Source organism: Mustelus asterias, chromosome 10 (genome assembly GCF_964213995.1).
Source record: "Mustelus asterias chromosome 10, sMusAst1.hap1.1, whole genome shotgun sequence".
Lineage (NCBI taxonomy): Eukaryota > Metazoa > Chordata > Chondrichthyes > Carcharhiniformes > Triakidae > Mustelus > Mustelus asterias.
In genome coordinates, this window is record NC_135810.1 from 109895499 (window position 1) to 109915215 (window position 19717).

Sequence of the window (19717 nt, forward strand, 5' to 3'; positions counted from 1 at the left end):
GAGGGCTCCAAGCGCAGCGACTCCTGGTGGTCTTCCTCCTCCTCTGTCTGCCACGATGGCGCCGTCCTGAGATCGCACGTGGTCGGACCTCGTGGGTACTGCAGCGCCGAAAGAGATGGTCTCCGTTCTGGAGGGTTACATGCTGCACTGCCGTTTTTAGGTTTGGACCTGCAGACTTTGCCGTAGTGGCCTTTTTTACCGCACTGGCTGCAGATTGCCGTTCTTGCCGGACACTGTTGCCGTGGATGCTTGGCCCCACCGCAAAAATAGCATCGCTGGCCACCTGGAGCTGCCGCCGTCGTCGAATCGATCTGGGAGCGCGGGTTCGCGGGGCGAGGAGGGAGCAGAGCTTGCTCCAACCACGTTGACTGCACGTGGTCCTCGGGGTACAGCGCCAAGCTCTTCGACGCCGCCTCCAACCTCACGGCCATCCCCATTGCCTGGGTCAAGTTGAGTTTCCCCTTTTCTAATAATTTAAGTCTGATGTACGAGGACCCTACCCCTGCTACGAACGCGTCTCGGGCGAGGTCTTGCATGTACTGCTCGGCGGAGACATCCTTACAGTCACAACCCCTGGCAAGCTGCAGGAGTTCATTGGCGTAGTCTTCTATGGTCTCGCCCGACTGCCGACGTCGTGTAGCGAGGAGATAACGAGCGTGAATCTCGTTGGGTGGCGTAATGTACCTATTCTTTAGGAGCTCGACGGCACCCTGGTAAGTGGAAGCTGCACGAATGGCTAGGTAAATCGTGTCGCTTACCCTTGCGTGGAGGATCTGGAGTCTATCACTGTCTGTAGTGATAGCTACCGAGGCTGCCAGGTAGTCCTCGAAGCACTTCCACCAATGTTCGAACGTGTTAGCTGCACCGACCGCACGTGGGTCCAGTGTCAGACGATCCGGTTTTAGGATCTGTTCCATATTCTCAGTTAATGTATTAAATTGATGCACCTCAATGAGCACCCGGAAACAAGGCTTTAGAACTGAAGGCTTTAATACATTAACAATGAAACTACTAACACAAATTCACCCGTTCAGACTGAAGGGGTCCTGCCGGAGCAGGGGGTCTTATACCCTGCCACCGGAGGCGGGACCCCACTGGAGTGTGCCACGATAACACTTAGGACAGGTAAACACCCTAACCCAACAACATAGTACAACCCCCATAACAACAACACCCTAGCCCAACAGTAACACAATAACAACCCCAGTGGTGAACCAACGATGGTTCACCACACACTGCAATGAAGTTACTGTGAAAATCCCCCTAGTCGCCTGTTCGGGTATAGTGAGGGAGAATTGAGCATGGCCAATCCACCTAACCAGCGCGTCTTTCGGACTGTGGGAGGTAACCAGAGCACCCGGAGGAAACCCACGCAGACACGGGGAGAATGTGCAGACTCCGCACAGACAGTGACTCGAGCAAGGAATCGAATCCGGGTCCCTCGGGTTGTGAGGTAGCAGTGCTAACCACTGTGTTCAGATCCCCCCGTGGCATTTTTACCACTGCACATGCACAAAACACTATAGATGTGACATCCACAAGAAGTGAGGCTTGTCTCACAACTTTACATCACCTAATGGGGCAACTATTTCTTCCCACAATTCTCAACCATTGTTCTGATCAAAATAAATGGCGGAGCAGACTCAAGGGGCCGAATGGCTTACTCCTCCTTCTAGTTTCTATGTTTCCATGATCAGTAATTGTGTTTCCATCAAATATAGTTTTTTTTTTAAGTTTAAGTTTATTTATTAGTGTCGCAAGCAGGCTTACATTAACACTGCAATGAAGTTACTGTGTAAACAGCATGTTTATTGGGGCAAGACCGGCTGGAAGCAGGGGTGCCCCGGGGTAAAACAAGCCACGCTCAGTGTCCATTACAACCAGTACAATGAGTTTACTTAATCTTTGCTTGATAGTCTGTTTGCCAGGAGGTGACAGGAGAACGGCGATATAAAAGCAACCAAAATGTTAAATATTTAACAACTGGATATAATAACTCACTTAGAAAAATAAGTACCTGTATTATTCCACTAAGGAAATAACTTGTCCCTTTTAAAGTCAAGTGATAACATTGTGATAAATGCATAATGATGAAAAATTGCTATTTCTTTACAAAAGAACTATTAGAGTGCTTCATTCTGCAATTCTCATACTCCATAGTTCAATTCACCATTGCTAATGACTGATCGGGAGTCACTTAGTTGCAAACCTGCCACATTCCAGCTATAAGGTTATTCTAATGAATATTAATGATTCAAAGAGGTTAATCCAGCATGATGGATGAATGAAACAGCAATTAGTTTAGATAATACATAATCAAGAACTGTTTTAGGGTTGCATGCCACACTGATAGGAAAGATAACTAAATAGTTTAACTCTTTCACTTGTGAAACAGTATCGACAAGAATTGAAGGCTGCAGTAATAAATTGTCAGCCCAATGGGTTAGAGCCATAGAGTCATAGAGGTTTACAGCATGGAAACAGGCCCTTCGGCCCAACTTGTCCATGCCGCCTTTTTTTTCAACCACTAAACTAGTCCTAGTTGCCCATGTTTGGCCCATATCCCTCTATACCCATCTTACCCATGTAACTGTCTAAATGTTTTTTAAAAGACAAAGTTGTACCCGCTTCTACGACTACCTCTGGCAGCTTGTTCCAGACACTCACCATCCGCTGTGTGAAAAAATTGCCCCTCTGGACTCTTTTGTATCTCTCCCTTCTCACCTTAAACCTATGCCCTCTAGTGTTAGACTGTGTCTGCTGCCCCTGTCCTTCTAGATGGTAGTGGTTGTGAGTTTGGAATGTGCTGGTTAAGGGACCTTGGTAAGTTCCTGCATTGCATCTTTAACATGGTACACACAGCTGCCACTGTGTGCCAGTGCTGGAGGGGGTGAATGTTTGTGGATAGGGTGCCAATAAAACAGGCTGCTTTGTCTTGGGTGGTGTCAAGTTTTTTGAGCGTTGTTGGAGCTGCACTAATCCGGGCAAGTGGGGAGTGTTCCATCACACTCCTGAACTGTGCCTTATTGACTGTGAACAGGCATTGACTGCCATCTCCAAATGGGCTTGACACTTTTGCAATTCCAGAAGATGCATAAACCATATAGTCATCCGCAGATAATCACACGATGTATCTTAACCTGTTGCGAAAGTCGTTTATGGTTGTCAAGAAGAGTAAAGGTTTCAACACAGAACCCTGCGGCACTCCGGAGAGGACATTTCTAGGTGAGGATAATTACCCATCATACACCAATATTTGGCTTCTGTTGTTAAGCAAGTGCCAGATCCAATTTAATATGCCTCCCCAATTCCATAGTAGTGAACCTTGGATGAGAGCTTTACGTGAGGAACTTTGTCAAAGACGACTAAGAAATCCGATGAGAGAGTCATAGAGGTATACAGCATGGAAAGAGGCCCTTTGGCCCAACTTGTCCATCCCGCCCTTTCTTTTTAAACCCCTAAGCTAATCCCAATTGCCCGCATTTGGCCCACATCCCTCTATACCCATCTTACCTATGTAACTGTCTAAATGCTTTTTAAAAGACAAAATTGTACCCGCCTCTACTACTACCTCTGGCAGCTTGTTTCAGACACTCACCACCCTCTGGATGAACAAAATTGCCCCTCTGGACCCTTTTGTAACTCTCTCCTCTCACCTTAAACCTATGCCCCCTAGTTTTAGACTCCCCTACCTTTGGGAAAAGATGTTGGCTATCTAGCTGATCTACACCCCTCATTATTTTATAGACCTCTATAAGATCACCCCTAAATCTCCTGTGCTCCAGGGAAAAAAGTCCCAGTCTATCCAGCCTCTCCTTATAAGTTATAATTTATGACGGTTGTCTGAAAGAATTGTTGTCCTCTATCACTTCCAGGCAAAATTGTATACTGTGGTGGCCCAAACATTGCAGTAATTATAACTAATTCTTAACTGGTCTGTAATCCAGGTTTCTTACTAATAATTGTCGAATCTTTGGGGCATAAAGTGAGTTATTGACTTGTGTTCCGCATTATCAGCCATTCCTGTCACTGGCCTCGGAATTCCCTATGATCAGCAGCTCATCAATATTGGGCAGAGTAATTTTTTTAAAAAAGAATCTAAACATGGAAATAAAATTCTCAGTGCCAAAGATTTTGCATGTGATTATACAAACTTACCCAACACACATTATGCAGTGCACTGTTAAAGTGACCTATTCTCGGCTGTTCAAGAAGGTTAAGCTGCCATACGTACAAATACTCTCTTAACCATGATGGACAATGATAGCGGTGGGGAAAAGGAAACAGAAATCTGAAAGGAAAATGGTAAATGCTGAAAGTAGACAGCAAGAAGATCAGCAACCGGTGGCACAGTGGTTAGCACCGCTGCCTCACAGCACCAGGGACACAGGTTCGATCCCCAGCTTGGGTGACTGCCTGTGTGGAGCTTGCACGTTCTCCCCATGTCTGCGTGGGTTTCCTCCAGGTGCTCTGGTTTCCTCCCACAGTCCGAAAGATGTGATGGATAGGTGCATTGGCCATCCTAAATTCTCCCTCAGTGTACCTGAACAGGGGTGGCATGGTGGCACAGTGGTTAGCACTGCCGCCTGTCAGTGCGGAGTCTGCACATTCTCCCCACATCTGCATGGGTTTGCTCCGGGTGCTCTGGTTTCCTCCCACAGTCCGAAAGACATGCAGGTTAGATGCATTGGCCATGTTTAATTCTCCCTCAGTGTCCCCGAACAGGGGCCAGAATGTGCCAACTAGGGGACTTTCACAGTAACTTCACTGCAGTGTTAATGCCAGCCTACTTGTGACACTAATGAATAAACTTGTAACCTCTGGGGAGAAATGCCCCATTAGATGGAAGGTTCCACCAGAATGTTGGTGGGTCCACCATTTTTTAAAAATTGCAGATAATCGTAAGGAAGTAGTTATCTCTTATCCTTAAAACTTAAAGTAGCTGAACTGTTAATCATCACAGGACACAAATTATGCCAAAATTAGTAAGAAGTCTCACAATATCAGGTTAGAACCCGGTATCACGAACTTTCGGACTGCTGCTCCTTCATCAGGGGAGTCACCTGATGAAGCAGCAGCGCTCCGAAAGCTGGTGATTCCAAATAAACCTGTTGGACTTTAACCTGGTGTTGTGAGACTTCTTACTGTGCCTGCCCCTGTCCAATGCCGGCATCTCCACATTATGCCAAAATTGATCACTTAATTGAGGGGAGAAAGGAATAAATTGTCCACTTGTGTGGGTAGTTAAATACTTTTGTGTTAAACATTAGATAAAGTGAACTCCGATACAATAAATGAGTGAAAGATTAATTTACGCTCCTTGCCCTTGGAATTCACAGGGTCTCACATTAATTCCAGTTTCAAATGGCTAAATAATTAAGATCTCCATCCCGGAAACACAGCATATTTTGCAGGTCATGTTACCACAAATTATTCATCGTCCATGTTAATGAAGTTGAAAAGAGTTGTATTACTTTATTGCGTAACGCCTGATTGGAGACAATGATGACATTCGGTGGATCCCCAACTGCGGTGGCTGCTCCTCCAATGTTCGTGAAGACAATTTCCGCAATCAGTACATGCCTGGGATCCAGATTGAGTACTTCACACAACCTGCAGGAGACATAACAGCGTCAAGGAGCTTATTTATTTATGTTATTTATTTATTAGTCACAAGTAGGCTTATATTAACACTGCAATGAAGTTACTGTGAAATTCCCCGAGCTGCCACACTCCGGCACCTGTTAGGGTCAATGTACCTAACCAGCACAGTCTTTCGGACTGTGGGAGGAAACCGGAGCACCCGGAGGAAACCCACGCAGACACAGGGAGAATGTGCAAACTCCGCACAGACAGTGACCCAAGTCGGGAATCGAACCCAGGTCCCTGGCGCTGTGAGGCAGCAGTGCTAACCACTGTGCCACCGTGCCGCCCGCTTGAGTCTAAAAATGAAGCTGCCTTTGGAAAATTCGGCCCAATCTCAAACCTCCCCCCCCCCAACCAACACATGCCAGAAAAATAATCAGACCGACAACTGTTGGCTCCGGAGATTTCGGTATTGTCCAGATTGGGATCCAGTAGAGATGATGTGGAGATGCCGGCGTTGGACTGGGGTAAGCACAGTAAGAAGTCTCACAACACCAAGTTAGAGCCCAACAGGTTTATTTGGTAGCACGAGCTACAAGCTTTCGGAGCGCTGCCCCTTCATCGGGTGAGTGGGCCCACTCACCTGATGAAGGGGCGGCGCTCCGAAAGCTTGTGGCTTGTGCTACCAAATAAACCTGTTGGACTTTAACCTGGTGTCGTGAGACTTCTTAGTATCCAATAGAGATGTAGATCTTAATGGATAATTGATGATTAGTTCCAGAGCTTTCAACGTTTATCGTAGCAAATCATCACCTCCTCATGTGAAGACACCACTTGTTGCTAGGGTAGGGTTCCATAAGTCACTACCTCAACTATCTGACCATTTTTTTCTGTGTGAACATTAAGAGTGATTCCATCGAATCCCTACAGTAATGAAAGAGGGCATTCAGCTCATTGAGTCTGCACCGACTCTCTGAAAGAGCATCCCACCCAGGCCCATATCCCCACCCATCCATGCAGACGAGGGGAGAATGTACAAACTCCATACAGTCACCCAGAGCTGGAATCAAACCCAGGTCCCTGGAGCTGTGAGGCAGCAGCGCTAACAACTGTGCCAACAACATTGCCTCTATTCTCTCTCCACAGATGCTGTCAGACCTGCTGAGGTTTTCCAGCATTTTATGATTTTGTTTCAGATTCCAGCATCCGCTGGATTTTGCCTTTATCAAAATGATTGGTTTTGATGAACACTTTACACTCTGTCTCTAATCTTCATTATTTTATTATACTGATCAATATCTTACCTACACCATTTGCTTTTATATATTGTCCAATTTATTAATAAATCAATTTGATAGCTTACCCTGTTACAAAAAAAACTCTCGCATGGAATGTATCTTCTTTGATGTGAGATGCAATGACATTTTCCACACTATCCAACAGGAAATTTCTAATAAAAGCAGCGCGGAATGTCACAGAGATAGTCGAGAATAAGGAGGATCCACAATGCAAGTTTTAGCTAGAATGCTTACAAAGTAAGTCTGAGTTGGAAACAATTGCCAAGGGAAATAATGTGGCTGTGAATGTGAGTTTAAATTGATACCTGGTCAAAATACAAAGATGTTCGGGTTAGGTGGATTGGCCAAGCTAAATTTCCCCTTAGTCTGAGGGGAACTAGCTAGGATAATGCATGGGGTTATGGAGTTATGGGGATAGGGCCTGGGTGGGATTGTGATCGGTGCAGACTCGATGTGCCAAATGCACTGTAGGAATTCTGTGGTTCTATGAAACTCCACCCCATCTGACGAAGGAGCTGTGCTCCGAAAGCTTATGGTATTTGCTACCAAATAAACCTGTTGGACTTTAACCTGGTGTTGTGAGACTTCTTACTGTTCTATGAAACACCAGAAGGAAAAAAAGGGGAAACGAAAGAGAAATGGGGCTAAGAGTTGTTTGCCCAAGGTTCAGGTCATTGAATCCCTACCGTGCAGAAGGAGGCCATTCAGCCCATCGAGTCTGCACCGACCACAATCCCACCCAGGCCTACCCCCATAACCCTACTTATTTACCCTACTATCCCCCTGATACTAAGGGGCAATTTAGCATGGCCAATCAACCGAACCCGCACATCTTTGGACTGTGGCAGGAAACCAAGGCACCCGGAGAAAAGCCACACAGACACGGGGAGAATGTGCAGACTCCGCATAGACAGTGACCCAAGCCGGGAATCGAACCCAGATCCCTGGCGCTGTGAGGCAGCAGTGCTAACCACTATGCCACCATACCGCCTACCGGTCGTTGAGGATGCACATGCAACTATAGAAAATAAATTGCTCCCAAATGCCTGCCCTTGGCTTGCTGCAATGCTCCAGCAAAGCCCAACACAACCTGAAGGGACAACACCCCACCTTCCGATTCGGCACATTACAACCTTCTGGACTCAACATTGAGTTCAACAACTTCAGGCTGTGAACTTTCCCTTCCATCTTGACTCTCCCTCTTGTTTTCTGTTACTCTGTTCCCCTGGCTTGTCCCAACACAACCCCACATAGTCACTGCCTCTTTTTGTTCAGTTTTGCTCCCAATGAGCACTAATCTGTTATCCTACCTTTACCACTATCAACACTCTTCAGTCCTTAATGGCACCATTAACAACCCCTTTGTCTCATGTCCATGACATCTTTCTCAATCTCTCCTTAACTCCAACCTGCCACTGACTTTCCATTCTGTCCCACCCCCCTTTCCAAGTATGTAATTCATCGCATTTCTTTCCCTCTTCAGTTCTGTAGAAATCATCTGGACTCAAGAATAGCTTCTTCCCTGCTGCCATCAGACTTTGGAATGGTCTTATCACATATTAAACTGATCTTTCTCTTCAGCCTAACTGAGAGTGCAGCATTACATTCTGCACCCTCTCCTTTCCTTCTCCCCGATGTAATTGGCCCTGGGGTTTTCACTCTGGGTTTTTGCCTCTCCCTGGAGATCACATGGTCTGGAATGGGGGGGTGGGGGTGAGTTAATAGGTTGTGATGAACAAAGCATCGTAGCTGTGAGGGACAGCACGGTGGATAGGATATTAGGATGTAGATAGGCTGGAAAATTGGGCGGGGATCCTGGATTCAGGATTCAATCCTGGACCGGGGAGCGGCGCGGGCTTGGAGGGCCGAAGGGCCTGTTCCTGTGCTGTATTGTTCTTTGTTCTTGTTCTTTGTACTCTATGAACAGGATGTTTGGCTGTATAGTATGCAAGAAACAATACTTTTCACTGTATTCCAATACATGCGGCAATAATAGATCAATTCAATTCAGATGCTGCCCGACCTGTTGAGTTTATCCAGCATTTTCTGCTTTTATTATAGAAACTGTTTGCTGTTTAAAGAAATAAGTGATTGTATCAGGATTAAAAACTACTTTTGCCCACTACCATAGGTCATATTCAATATTTTCATCTACTTACAAAGAATGTTAATCTCTACTTTCTGTAATCAGGAGGAATGGAAGATCAAAGTGAAGCTCCTGTTTCCAAATCAATTGTCTTTTCTGGAACAAAGAACAAAGTGCAGCACAGGAACAGGCCCTTCGGCCCTCCAAGCCTGTGCCAATAACTAAACTAGAAAAAGACTTTCTGCCCTTCTCAGACCGTATCCCTCTATTCCCTCTCTAATCACGTACCCATCCAGCAGCCTCTTAAATGCTGCTAATGTGCCTGCTTCCATCACATCCTCTGGCAGCGTGATCCAGGCATCCAACACTCTCTGCGTAAAAAACTTCCCTCGCACATCTCCCTTAAACTTTCCCCCTCTCACCTTGAACCTTTAGTAATTGACACTTCCACCCTTGGAAAAAGCCTCCGACTATCCACCCTGTCTATGCCTCTCATAATTTTGTAGACCTCTATCAGGTCTCCCCTCAGCCTCCGTCTTTCCAGTGAAAACAATCCTAGTTTATTCAACCTCTTCTCATAGCCAACACCCTCGAGACCAGGCAACATCCTGGTGAACCTTCTTTGCACTCTCTCCAAAGCTTCCACGTCCTTCTGGTAGTGTGGTGACCAGAACTGCACGCAATATTCCAAATGCGGTCTAACCAAGGATTTATATAGTTGCAACATGATTTCCCAACTCCTGTACTCAATGCCCTGGCTGATGAAGGCAAGCATGCCATATGCCCTCTCAATCACCTTGGCCGCTTGTGTTGCCACTTTTAGGAAACTGCAGACCTGCACACCCAGATCCCTCTGTAAGTTAATGTTCCTCAGGGTTCTGCCATTTACAGTATAATTCACATCTAAATTTGATCCTCCAAAATGCATCACTCGCATTTAGAACATAGAACATAGAAAGCCACAGCACAAACAGGCCCTTCGGCCCACAAGTTGCGCCGATCATATCCCTACCTCTAGGCCTATCTATAGCCCTCAATCCCATTAAATCCCATGTACTCATCCAGAAGTCTCTTAAAAGACCCCAACGAGTTTGCCTCCACCACCACCGACGTCAGCCGATTCCACTCACCCACCACCCTCTGAGTGAAAAACTTACCCCTGACATCTCCTCTGTACCTACCCCCCAGCACCTTAAACCTGTGTCCTCTCGTAGCAACCATTTCAGCCCTTGGAAATAGCCTCTGAGAGTCTACCCTATCCAGACCTCTCAACATCTTGTAAACCTCTATCAGGTCACCTCTCATCCTTCGTCTCTCCAGGGAGAAGAGACCAAGCTCCCTCAACCTATCCTCATAAGGCATGCCCCCCAATCCAGGCAACATCCTTGTAAATCTCCTCTGCACCCTTTCAATGGCTTCAACATCTTTCCTGTAATGAGGTGACCAGAACTGCGCGCAGTACTCCAAGTGGGGTCTAACCAGGGTCCTATAAAGCTGCAGCATTATCTCCCGACTCCTAAACTCAATCCCTTGATTAATGAAGGCCAGTACGCCGTACGCCTTCTTGACCGCATCTTCCACCTGCGAGGCCGATTTAAGAGTCCTATGGACCCGGACCCCAAGGTCCTTCTGATCCTCTACACTGCTAAGAATGGTACCCTTCATATTATATTGCTGCTTCATCCCATTGGATCTGCCAAAATGGATCACCACACACTTATCCGGGTTGAAGTCCATCTGCCACTTCTCCGCCCAGTCTTGCATTCTATCTATGTCTCGCTGCAACTTCTGACATCCCTCCAAACTATCCACAACACCACCTACCTTGGTGTTGTCAGCAAACTTACCAACCCATCCCTCCACTTCCTCATCCAGGTCATTTATGAAAATGACAAACAGCAAGGGTCCCAGAACAGATCCCTGGGGCACTCCACTGGTCACTGACCTCCATGCAGAGAAAGACCCCTCCACAGCCACTCTCTGCCTTCTGCAGGCAAGCCAGTTCTGGATCCACAAGGCAACAGCCCCTTGGATCCCATGCCCTCTCACTTTCTCAAGAAGTCTTGCATGGGGGACCTTATCGAACGCCTTGCTGAAGTCCATATAGACCACATCCACCGCTCTTCCTTCGTCAATGTGTTTGGTCACATTTTCAAAGAACTCAACCAGGCTCGTAAGGCACGACCTGCCCTTGACAAAGCCGTGCTGACTACTTTTGATCATACTAAACTTCTCTAGATTATCATAAATCCTGTCTCTCAGGATCCTCTCCATCAACTTACCAACCACTGAGGTTAGACTCACCGGTCGGTAATTTCCCGGGCTGTCCCTGTTCCCTTTCTTGAATATAGGGACCACATCTGCAATCCTCCAATCCTCCAGAACCTCTCCCGTCTCCATCGACGATGCAAAGATCATCGCTAAAGGCTCCGCAATCTCCTCCCTCGCCTCCCACAGTAACCTGGGGTACATCCCATCCGGTCCCGGCGACTTACCAACCTTGATGCCATTCAATAGTTCCAACACATCCTCTTTCTTTATGTCCACATGCTCGATCCTTTCTGTCCACCGCAAACCAGCAGTACAACCACCCAGATCCCTTTCCACCGTGAATACCGAGGTAAAGTATTCATTAAGCACCTCCGCCATTTCTAACGGTTCCGCACAAACTTTTCCCCCTTCACCTTTTAAGGGTCCTATGCCTTCACATCTCATCCTTTTACTCTTGACATATTTGTAGAAAGCCTTGGGATTCTCCTTAATCTTACCCGCCAAGGTCTTCTCATGACCCCTTCTCGCTCTCCTAATTTCTTTCTTAAGCTCCTTCCTACATCCCGTATACTCCTCTAAATCCTTAACACCTCCTAGCTCTCTGAACCTTCTGTACGCCTCTCTTTTCTTATTCACCAGGTTCATCACAACCTTCGTGCACCACGGTTCCCGTACCCTACCAACACCCCCCTGTCTCATCGGAACGTTGTCATGCAGAGCTCCAGACAAACATTCCTTGAAAATCCTCCACTTTCCTTCGGTACTTTTCCCCAAGAATGCCTCCTTCCAATTTACCCGTCTAATCTCCTCCCTGATGACACTGTATTTCCCTTTACTCCAGAGAAACACTTTCCTAGCCTGCCTGATCCTATCTCTTTCCAATGCTATCGTGAAGGAGATAGAATTATGATCGCTATTTGTTCAGATTAATCCCCATCTGCCATTTCTGTGCCCAAGCCTCCAATCTATCTATATCCTGTTGTATCTTCTGACAATCTCTGGCACTATCAGCAGCTCCACCAATCTTCGTGTCATCCGCAAACTTACTAATCAGACCACTCGCATTTTCCTCCAGATCATTTATATATACCACAAACAACAGAGGTCCCAGCACTGATCCCTGCGGAATACCACTAGCTACAGATCTTCATTCCGAAAAGCACCCTTCCACTGCTACTCTCTGTCTTCTATAACCAAGATGTGGAGATGCCGGCGTTGGACTGGGGTAAACACAGTAAGAAGTCTCGTGATGTTGTGAGACTTGGTGTTGTTAACCTGGTGTTGTGAGACTTCTTACTGTTCTATAACCAAGCCAGTTCTGTATCCTTCTATCCAGCCCACCCCGAATCCCATGTGATTTTAGTTTTTGTACCAGTCTGCCATGTGGGACCTACTAAAGTCCATATAAACTACATCCACAGCCCTTCCCTCATCAATTTTCTTTGTCACCTCTTCAAAAAACTCAATCAAGTTGGTGAAACATGACCTTCCCCATACAAAACCACGCTGTCAAAAACTAGTCCATTTTCCTTCAAATGTGCATATATCCTGTCCCTCAGTATCTTCTCCAAGAGCTTCCCCATCACTAATGTCAGGCTCACTGGCCTATAATACGTTGGATTATCCCTGCTTCCTGTCTTAAACAAGGGATCTCATCATTTATCAAGGGATCTCATCTCATAACTTTCACAAACAATCCTCATAATCCTTTTATAAGAGCTGTGCATGCCACTGTCTAATTGGGCTATTTCCCAACAAATTAACAACCATACTTATTATTTATATACATGCTTAATTAACAACGAAAACACTTAAAAAATCTGAATTCCTATTCCTCTGGCAGCAGTGATAAATGTTAAAATATTGCACATGCTGTTTTATTGTTACAGAGAATGAATGACACAGAAACAAAAACAACCACTGGACTCAACTAGCATGTTGCCAGTATTTATGCTCCACACGAGCCTTCTTCCATCGCTCTTTATCTAACCCTATTCCTTTCTCCCTCATGCACTTACCTAGCTTCCCATCACCTCCATCTCAACCTTTTACCTCAACCACTCCCTGTGGAAGCAAGTTCCATACTCCAACCATTCTCCGGCTAAAAGGTTTCCCCTGAACTTCCCAACGGACATTGGTGACCAGTTATTAGTTACCATAAGATATAGGAGCAGAGTTAGGCTATTTGGCCCATCGGGTCTGCTCCATCATTCAATCATGGCTGATATCATCCCCATTCTCCTGCCTTCTCCCCATGACCCTTGTGTTTACCTTTCGTTTTTCCTCCCTCGAGCAGAAGAACATGACCATTTATGTCCCCCAAACTGCTGAAGTCAACTAGTTGAATACTGACCAGGAATTACAAGTGGGACCCTCTTACTTGTGTTGCTTAACGTTGCACCCAGGGTTTGGTGGTCAAAGCAACATCCAAATGCAGGTAGCATGTGTGCAGATAGTTTTGGTAACTGGTTGAATACAGTAAGCCATTGAGACCAAAGACTATGAAATATAGGAGCAGAATTAGGCCATTTGGCCCATCGGGTCTGCTCCGCCATTCTATCATGGCTGATATGATTCTCATCCCCATTCTCCTGCCTTCTCCCCATAACCCGTGATTCCCTTATTGATCAAGAGCCTATCTATCTCTATCTTAAAGACACTCAATGACCTGGCCTCCACAGCCCTTTATGGCAATGAGTTCCACAGATTCACCACCCTCTGGCTGAAGAAATTCCTCCTCATCTCAGTTTTAAAGGGACATCCCTTCGCTCGGAGGTTGTGCCCTCGAGTTGTAGTCTCTCCCGCTAGTGGAAACATCCTCTCCACGTCCACTACGCCTCTCAGAATTCTGTAAGTTCCAATTAGATCTTCCCTCATCCTTCTAAATTCCATTGAGTATAGCCCCAGGCTCCTCAACAATTCCTCCAGCCTGCCAACCTGAAAACAATCTCTAAGAGACCCAAGTCACTCTGAACATCAACATTTACAAGTTTCGAATCTTCCAAAATATATCCATCAACAAACCTGGGTACATTGGGTGGAATTTTCCAATCCCACCTGCCACAGGAATCGTAGCGGGTGAGATAGGACCACACAAAGGTCTGTTGACCTCAGGCAGGATTTCCCGGTCTTGGGCGAGCGCAGCCGGAAAACCTCACCCACTATTTTTGCTTTCTTTGCCAAAATTATTAAGAAGTTAATGGCAACACGATGACACAGTGTTAGCCTCACAGTGCCAGGGACCCAGGTTCGTTTCCGGACTTGCGTGACTATCTGCGTGGAGTTTGCACATTCTCCCCGCTTCGGCGTGGGTTTCCACCGGGTGCTGCGGTTTCCTCCCACACTCCAAAGATGTGCAGTTTAGGTGGATTGGCCATGCTAAATTGCCCCTTAGTGTCCAAAGGTGTGCAGGTTTAGGTAGATTAGCCATGGTAAATGTGTAGCATTACGGGGATAGGGCGGAGGGAGGGCCTGGGTGGGATGTTCTTTCAGAGAGATGGTGCAGACTCGATGGGCCAAATGGCCTCTTTCTGCTCTGTTGGGATTCTATGGTTCTAAGCTTTTACCCAACAATGATCCTTGAAAGACTCCACTAGTCATAGCCTTCCAGCCTGAAAATACCCCATTAATGCATGCTCTCTACTCTCCAATCCTCGCCATCCATGCTAATACATCATCCCCTACTCCATGATTTCTTATTTCAGCGCATTAACCTTTTGGTTGCCCACACAAGAGCGAACATTCTGGTCACTTATGTTTACCTTTCGTTTCTCCTCCCTCGAGCAGAAGAACATGACCATTTATGTCCCCCAAACTGCTGAAGTCAACTAGTTGAATACTGACCAGGAATTACAAGTGGGATCCTCTTACTTGCGTCGCTTAACGTTGCACCAAGTGTTTGGTGCTAAAAGCAACATCCAAATGCAAGTAGCATGTGTGCAGATAGTTTTGGTAACTGGTTGAATGCAGTAAGCCATTAAGACAAAAGACCATAAGACATAGGAACAGAATTAGGCTGCTCGGCCCATCGGGTCTGCTCCGCCATTCAATCACGGCTGATATGATTCTTATCCCCATTCTCCTGCCTTCTCCCCATAACACTTGATCCCCTTATTGATCAAGAACCTATCTATCTCTGTCTTAAAGACATTCAATGACCTGGCCTCCACAGCTCTCCATGGAAGAGTTCCACAGATTCACCATCCTCTGGCTGAAGAAATTTCTCCTCATCTCTGTTTTAAAGGAGCGTCCCTTCACTCTGAGGTTGTGCCTGCGAGTTCTAGTTTCTCCCACGAGTGGAAACATCCTCTCCAAATCCACTCTATCTTGGCCTCTCAGTGTTCTGTACATTCCAATTAGATCCCCCCTTCATCCTTCTAAACTCCATTGAGTATAGACTCAGACTCCTCAACCGCTCCTCGTATGACAAATCCTTAATTCCTGGGATCATTCTTGTGAGCCTCCTCTGGACCTCCTCCAAGGCCAGCACATCCTTCCTTAGGTATGGGGCCCAAAACTGCTCACAATATTCCAAATGGAGTCTGACCAGAGCCTTATACAGCCCCAGTTAGTGTGTGCTAATCGTGTTTTCAAGATTTTCTTTCAAGTATCACAGAGATTCTGGGCAAATGAACTGCCAGATGTATTTGTGATTTGAATGTGACAGCAGTCATTCAGCCTCTTAATAGCGAGGCAGCTTTATCCTGATAAGTGGGGCTGAACCCTCTCCTAATCTAACCACTGTGGCACCGTGTACAGCTTGAGAAGGTATCTCCCTCTGTTTCACATTCAATGTGACTACCATTCTTCTCAATGATAACTGAAGTTTGGCCTACGCTGCTGCAAGTAAGAAGCCTCTTCTTGCCAACCAGGAAGTATTTAGCTGGTATTTAGCAGTTCAGATTCTGCATGTTATCAAAGTGCAGCTTGTCATATATACCCATTGTATTAGACTAAAGTGGAGGGTGTGTAGGTGTGTCCGATATCCTCAGTTCTCAGCCTGTGCTGTTTAAGTTTATTTATTAGTGTCACAAGTAGGTTTACATTAACACTGCAATGAAGGTCCTGTGAAAATCCCCCAGTCGTCACACTCTGGCGACTGTTCAGATACACTGAGGGAGAATTCAGCATGGCCAATGCACCTAACCAGCACGTCTTTCGGAATGTGGGAGGAAACAGGAGCACCCGGAGGAAACCCACGCAGACACGGGGAGAACATGCAGACTCCGCACAGACAGTGACCCAAGCCAGGAATCGAACCCGGGTCCCTGGTGCTGTGAGGCAGCAGTGCTAACCACTGTGCCACAGTGTACAGCTTGAGAAGGTATCTCCCTCTGTTGGAAGAGTAAAAACATAGGTATCCTTGGGGGAATGCTCACGAGGTGTTCGACACTGGCTGCTGGACAGCAAACAGTTCAGGAGCAGACACTCTGTCTGCCCAATTGCTCTGCTGCACAGGGTTCTTGGTTAGGAACGGCATGATGTAATAGGACAAAGATCCCAGAGCTTGGATCCTGCACTTTAAGTCTTAGCTCCCTCAGGAAAACAGGGGCACAAAGGGCAATAAAAATCCTGCCTACGCGCATCAAGTCCAACGTGGCAGAAAAGTGGGAACCGCTCCAAGGAATTCCCTCATGGGAATTCAAGGGAATTCATACATGAAAAGTGCATGGGACCTGATAACTGCTTCAATCATTTATTTTTAAAAGCAGTGGACGTGTGGCACTCACTTCATTCAGTTGGGACAAAGGAGATAGGAGGATATTTGAAATGCGAACCTGTAAACAATTTAGTGCTCAGTGCAGAAGGCGAGGATGGCACCAGGTCTCAAATAATGATGTTTAACGAACCAAAAAAAAGGAAAAGAAGACAATTTTCAAAAAAACACTGGCGTAAAATGTGAATTCAATCCAAGGCACCACCAAGTGGCAAGATCAATATTTGCAGCCATGATTCCTAATGTACTGAACCTTCAAACTCAGTTTATAAAGCACCATTCACATCCGGGGAATGTCCCAAAGCACTTCCTATCCAATGATTGAGGGCGAGGGAAGAATGTTGACCTGTGCGCTGGAAAACTCCCTGCTGCGCTCTCAGCAATTTATAAACTGCATATAAAAGTCTGTTGGCTAAACTCGAATCATAGAATCATACAGCGCAGAAGAGGCCCTTCAGCCCATTGGGTCCGCACTGACACATTAGAAACACCTGACCTCCCACCTAATCCCATCTACCAGCCCTCGGCCCATAGCCCTGAATGTTATGATGTGCCAAGTGCTCATCCAGGTATTTTTTAAAGGATGTGAGGCAACCCACCTCCACCACCCTCCCAGGCAGTGCGTTCCAGACCATCACCACCCTCTGTAAAAAGGTTTTTCCTCACATCCCCCCTAAACCTCCTGCCCCTCACCTTGAACCTATGTCCCCTCGTGACTGACCCTTCAACTAAAGGGCACAGCTGCTCCTTATCCACTCTGTCCATGTCCCTCATAATCTTGTACACCTCGATCAGGTCACCCCTCAGTCTCCTCTGCTCCAACAAAAACAACCCAAGCCTACCCAACTTCTCTTCATAATTCCATCCCAGGCAGCATCCTGATGAATCTCCTCTGCACCTGCTCCAGTGCAATGACTTCCTCCCTATAATGTGGCGACCAAAGGGGTTCAGGATAAAACTTCAAGAAATTGGCTGAAAGGTTGGAAACAATGGCTGAGAAAGAGTCTTCTTGGAGGAGGGAGAAGTATTGATTCCAGGAATGGCGGGACTGATGCATGAGAAGAGATTGAGTCAGTTAGGATCATATTCGCGAGAAACCTATAAAATTCTAACAGGACTAGACCAGGTAGATGCAGAAAAGATATTCCTGATCGTGGGAGTGTCCAGAACCAGGGGTCATAGTCTAAAGATAAGGGGTGAACCTTTTGGGACTGAGATGAGACATTTTTTCATCCAGGGATGGTGAGCCTGTGGAATTCACTACCACAGAAAGCAGTTGAGGTAAAACATTGCCTGTTCCCAAGAAGGAGTTAGACATAGCTCTTGAAATGAAAGGGAGCAAAGGATATGGGTGGGAGGAGGAATCAGGCTGTTTAGTTGGATGATCAGCCATGATCATAATGAATTGCATGTTATAATGTAACCAATGATAACATTGGATCTATTATAATGTAACCAATGGTAACAGGCTGTGAGGGTCAGCTGACCCGGTAGACAATGTAACCAATGGAAAATCGATGTGGTGGTCAGCTGACCCGGTATAGGTTAAAAAGCAGGTGGGAATTGTGGGGAGCTTGTATGGCCCAGGGTGTGGCCCCAAGTGTTGGAGTAATGAAGTTTCTTTATGAAAGCTTTTTCTTTCATTTACTCTCTGAGGTTAGTTCTTTTATTGCTTGCAACTGAAGTGTCCCTACTACAGTGAACGTGGCAGAACAGGCTCGAAGGGCCGAATGGACTGCTCCTACTCCTATTTTCTAGGTTTACTCAGTGAGATTCCCTAGGGCACAACGTTGACACCAGTGCTGTTTTTACTTAATCTCAACAATGGAAATTCGGAGGCAGTAACTGGGTTATTGCAGGATGAATTAAGCAATATACATAATTTGGATGAATAATTGCAGCCGAAATTTAATACAGACAAGTTTATTTATTAGTGTCACAAGTAGGCTTACATTAACACTGCAATGAAGTTACTGTGAAAATCTCCTAGTCGCCACACTCTGGTGCCTGTTCGGGTACACTGAGGGAGAATTTAGCATAGCCAATGCACCTAACCAGCACGTCTTTTGGACTGTGGGAGGAAACCGGAGCACCGGGAGGAATCCCACGCAGACATGGGGAGAATGTGCAGATTCCACACAGACAGTGACCCAAGCTGGGAATCGAAATTGGGTCCCTGGTGCTGTGAGGCAGCAGTGCTAACCACTGTGCCACCCATGAAGAAGACTTCATGTTCTGATATTAGTGCAGAGAAGAATCACATTCTCATCCAGAGGCAGGGCTGACCCACATCGGCCGTGCTTTGAAAATGGTGATTCCAAGATTTCTGCCCCCAATCTCATCACTGGCCAGTATCATTTGTGACTCCTCACAGCTTGGTATGGCTCTTGCTCTGCCCAAGACCACAAAAAACTACAAAGTGTCATGAATGAAGCCCAGGCCATCATGCAAACCAGCCTCCCATCCATTGACTCTGTCTACACTTCCCGCTGACCCGGAAAGGCAGCCAGCATAGTTAAGGACCCCACGCAGCCCGGACATTCTCTCTTCCACCTTCTTCCATCGGGAAAAAGATACAAAAGTCTGAGGTCACGCACCAACCGACTCAAGAACAGCTTCTTCCCTGCTGCCATCAGACTTTTGAATGGACCTACCTCGCACTAAGTTGATCTTTCTCTACATCCTAGCTATGACTGCAACACTACATCTGCACTCTCTCCTTTCCTTCTCTACGAACAGTATGTTTTGTCTGTATAGCGC

The 19717-nt window shown here is 46.3% G+C and overlaps 1 protein-coding gene across 1 annotated transcript in view; it reads right to left on the reverse strand.

Annotated features, from left to right (window-relative positions):
- Positions 1-19717, reverse strand: part of oca2 (oculocutaneous albinism II) — a 331959-nt gene that overhangs the window by 183049 nt on the left and 129193 nt on the right. The window contains exon 11 of the mRNA XM_078221469.1: positions 5475-5613. Within this exon, the coding sequence (XP_078077595.1) occupies positions 5475-5613 (139 nt within the window). The remainder of the gene's footprint in view (positions 1-5474; positions 5614-19717) is intronic.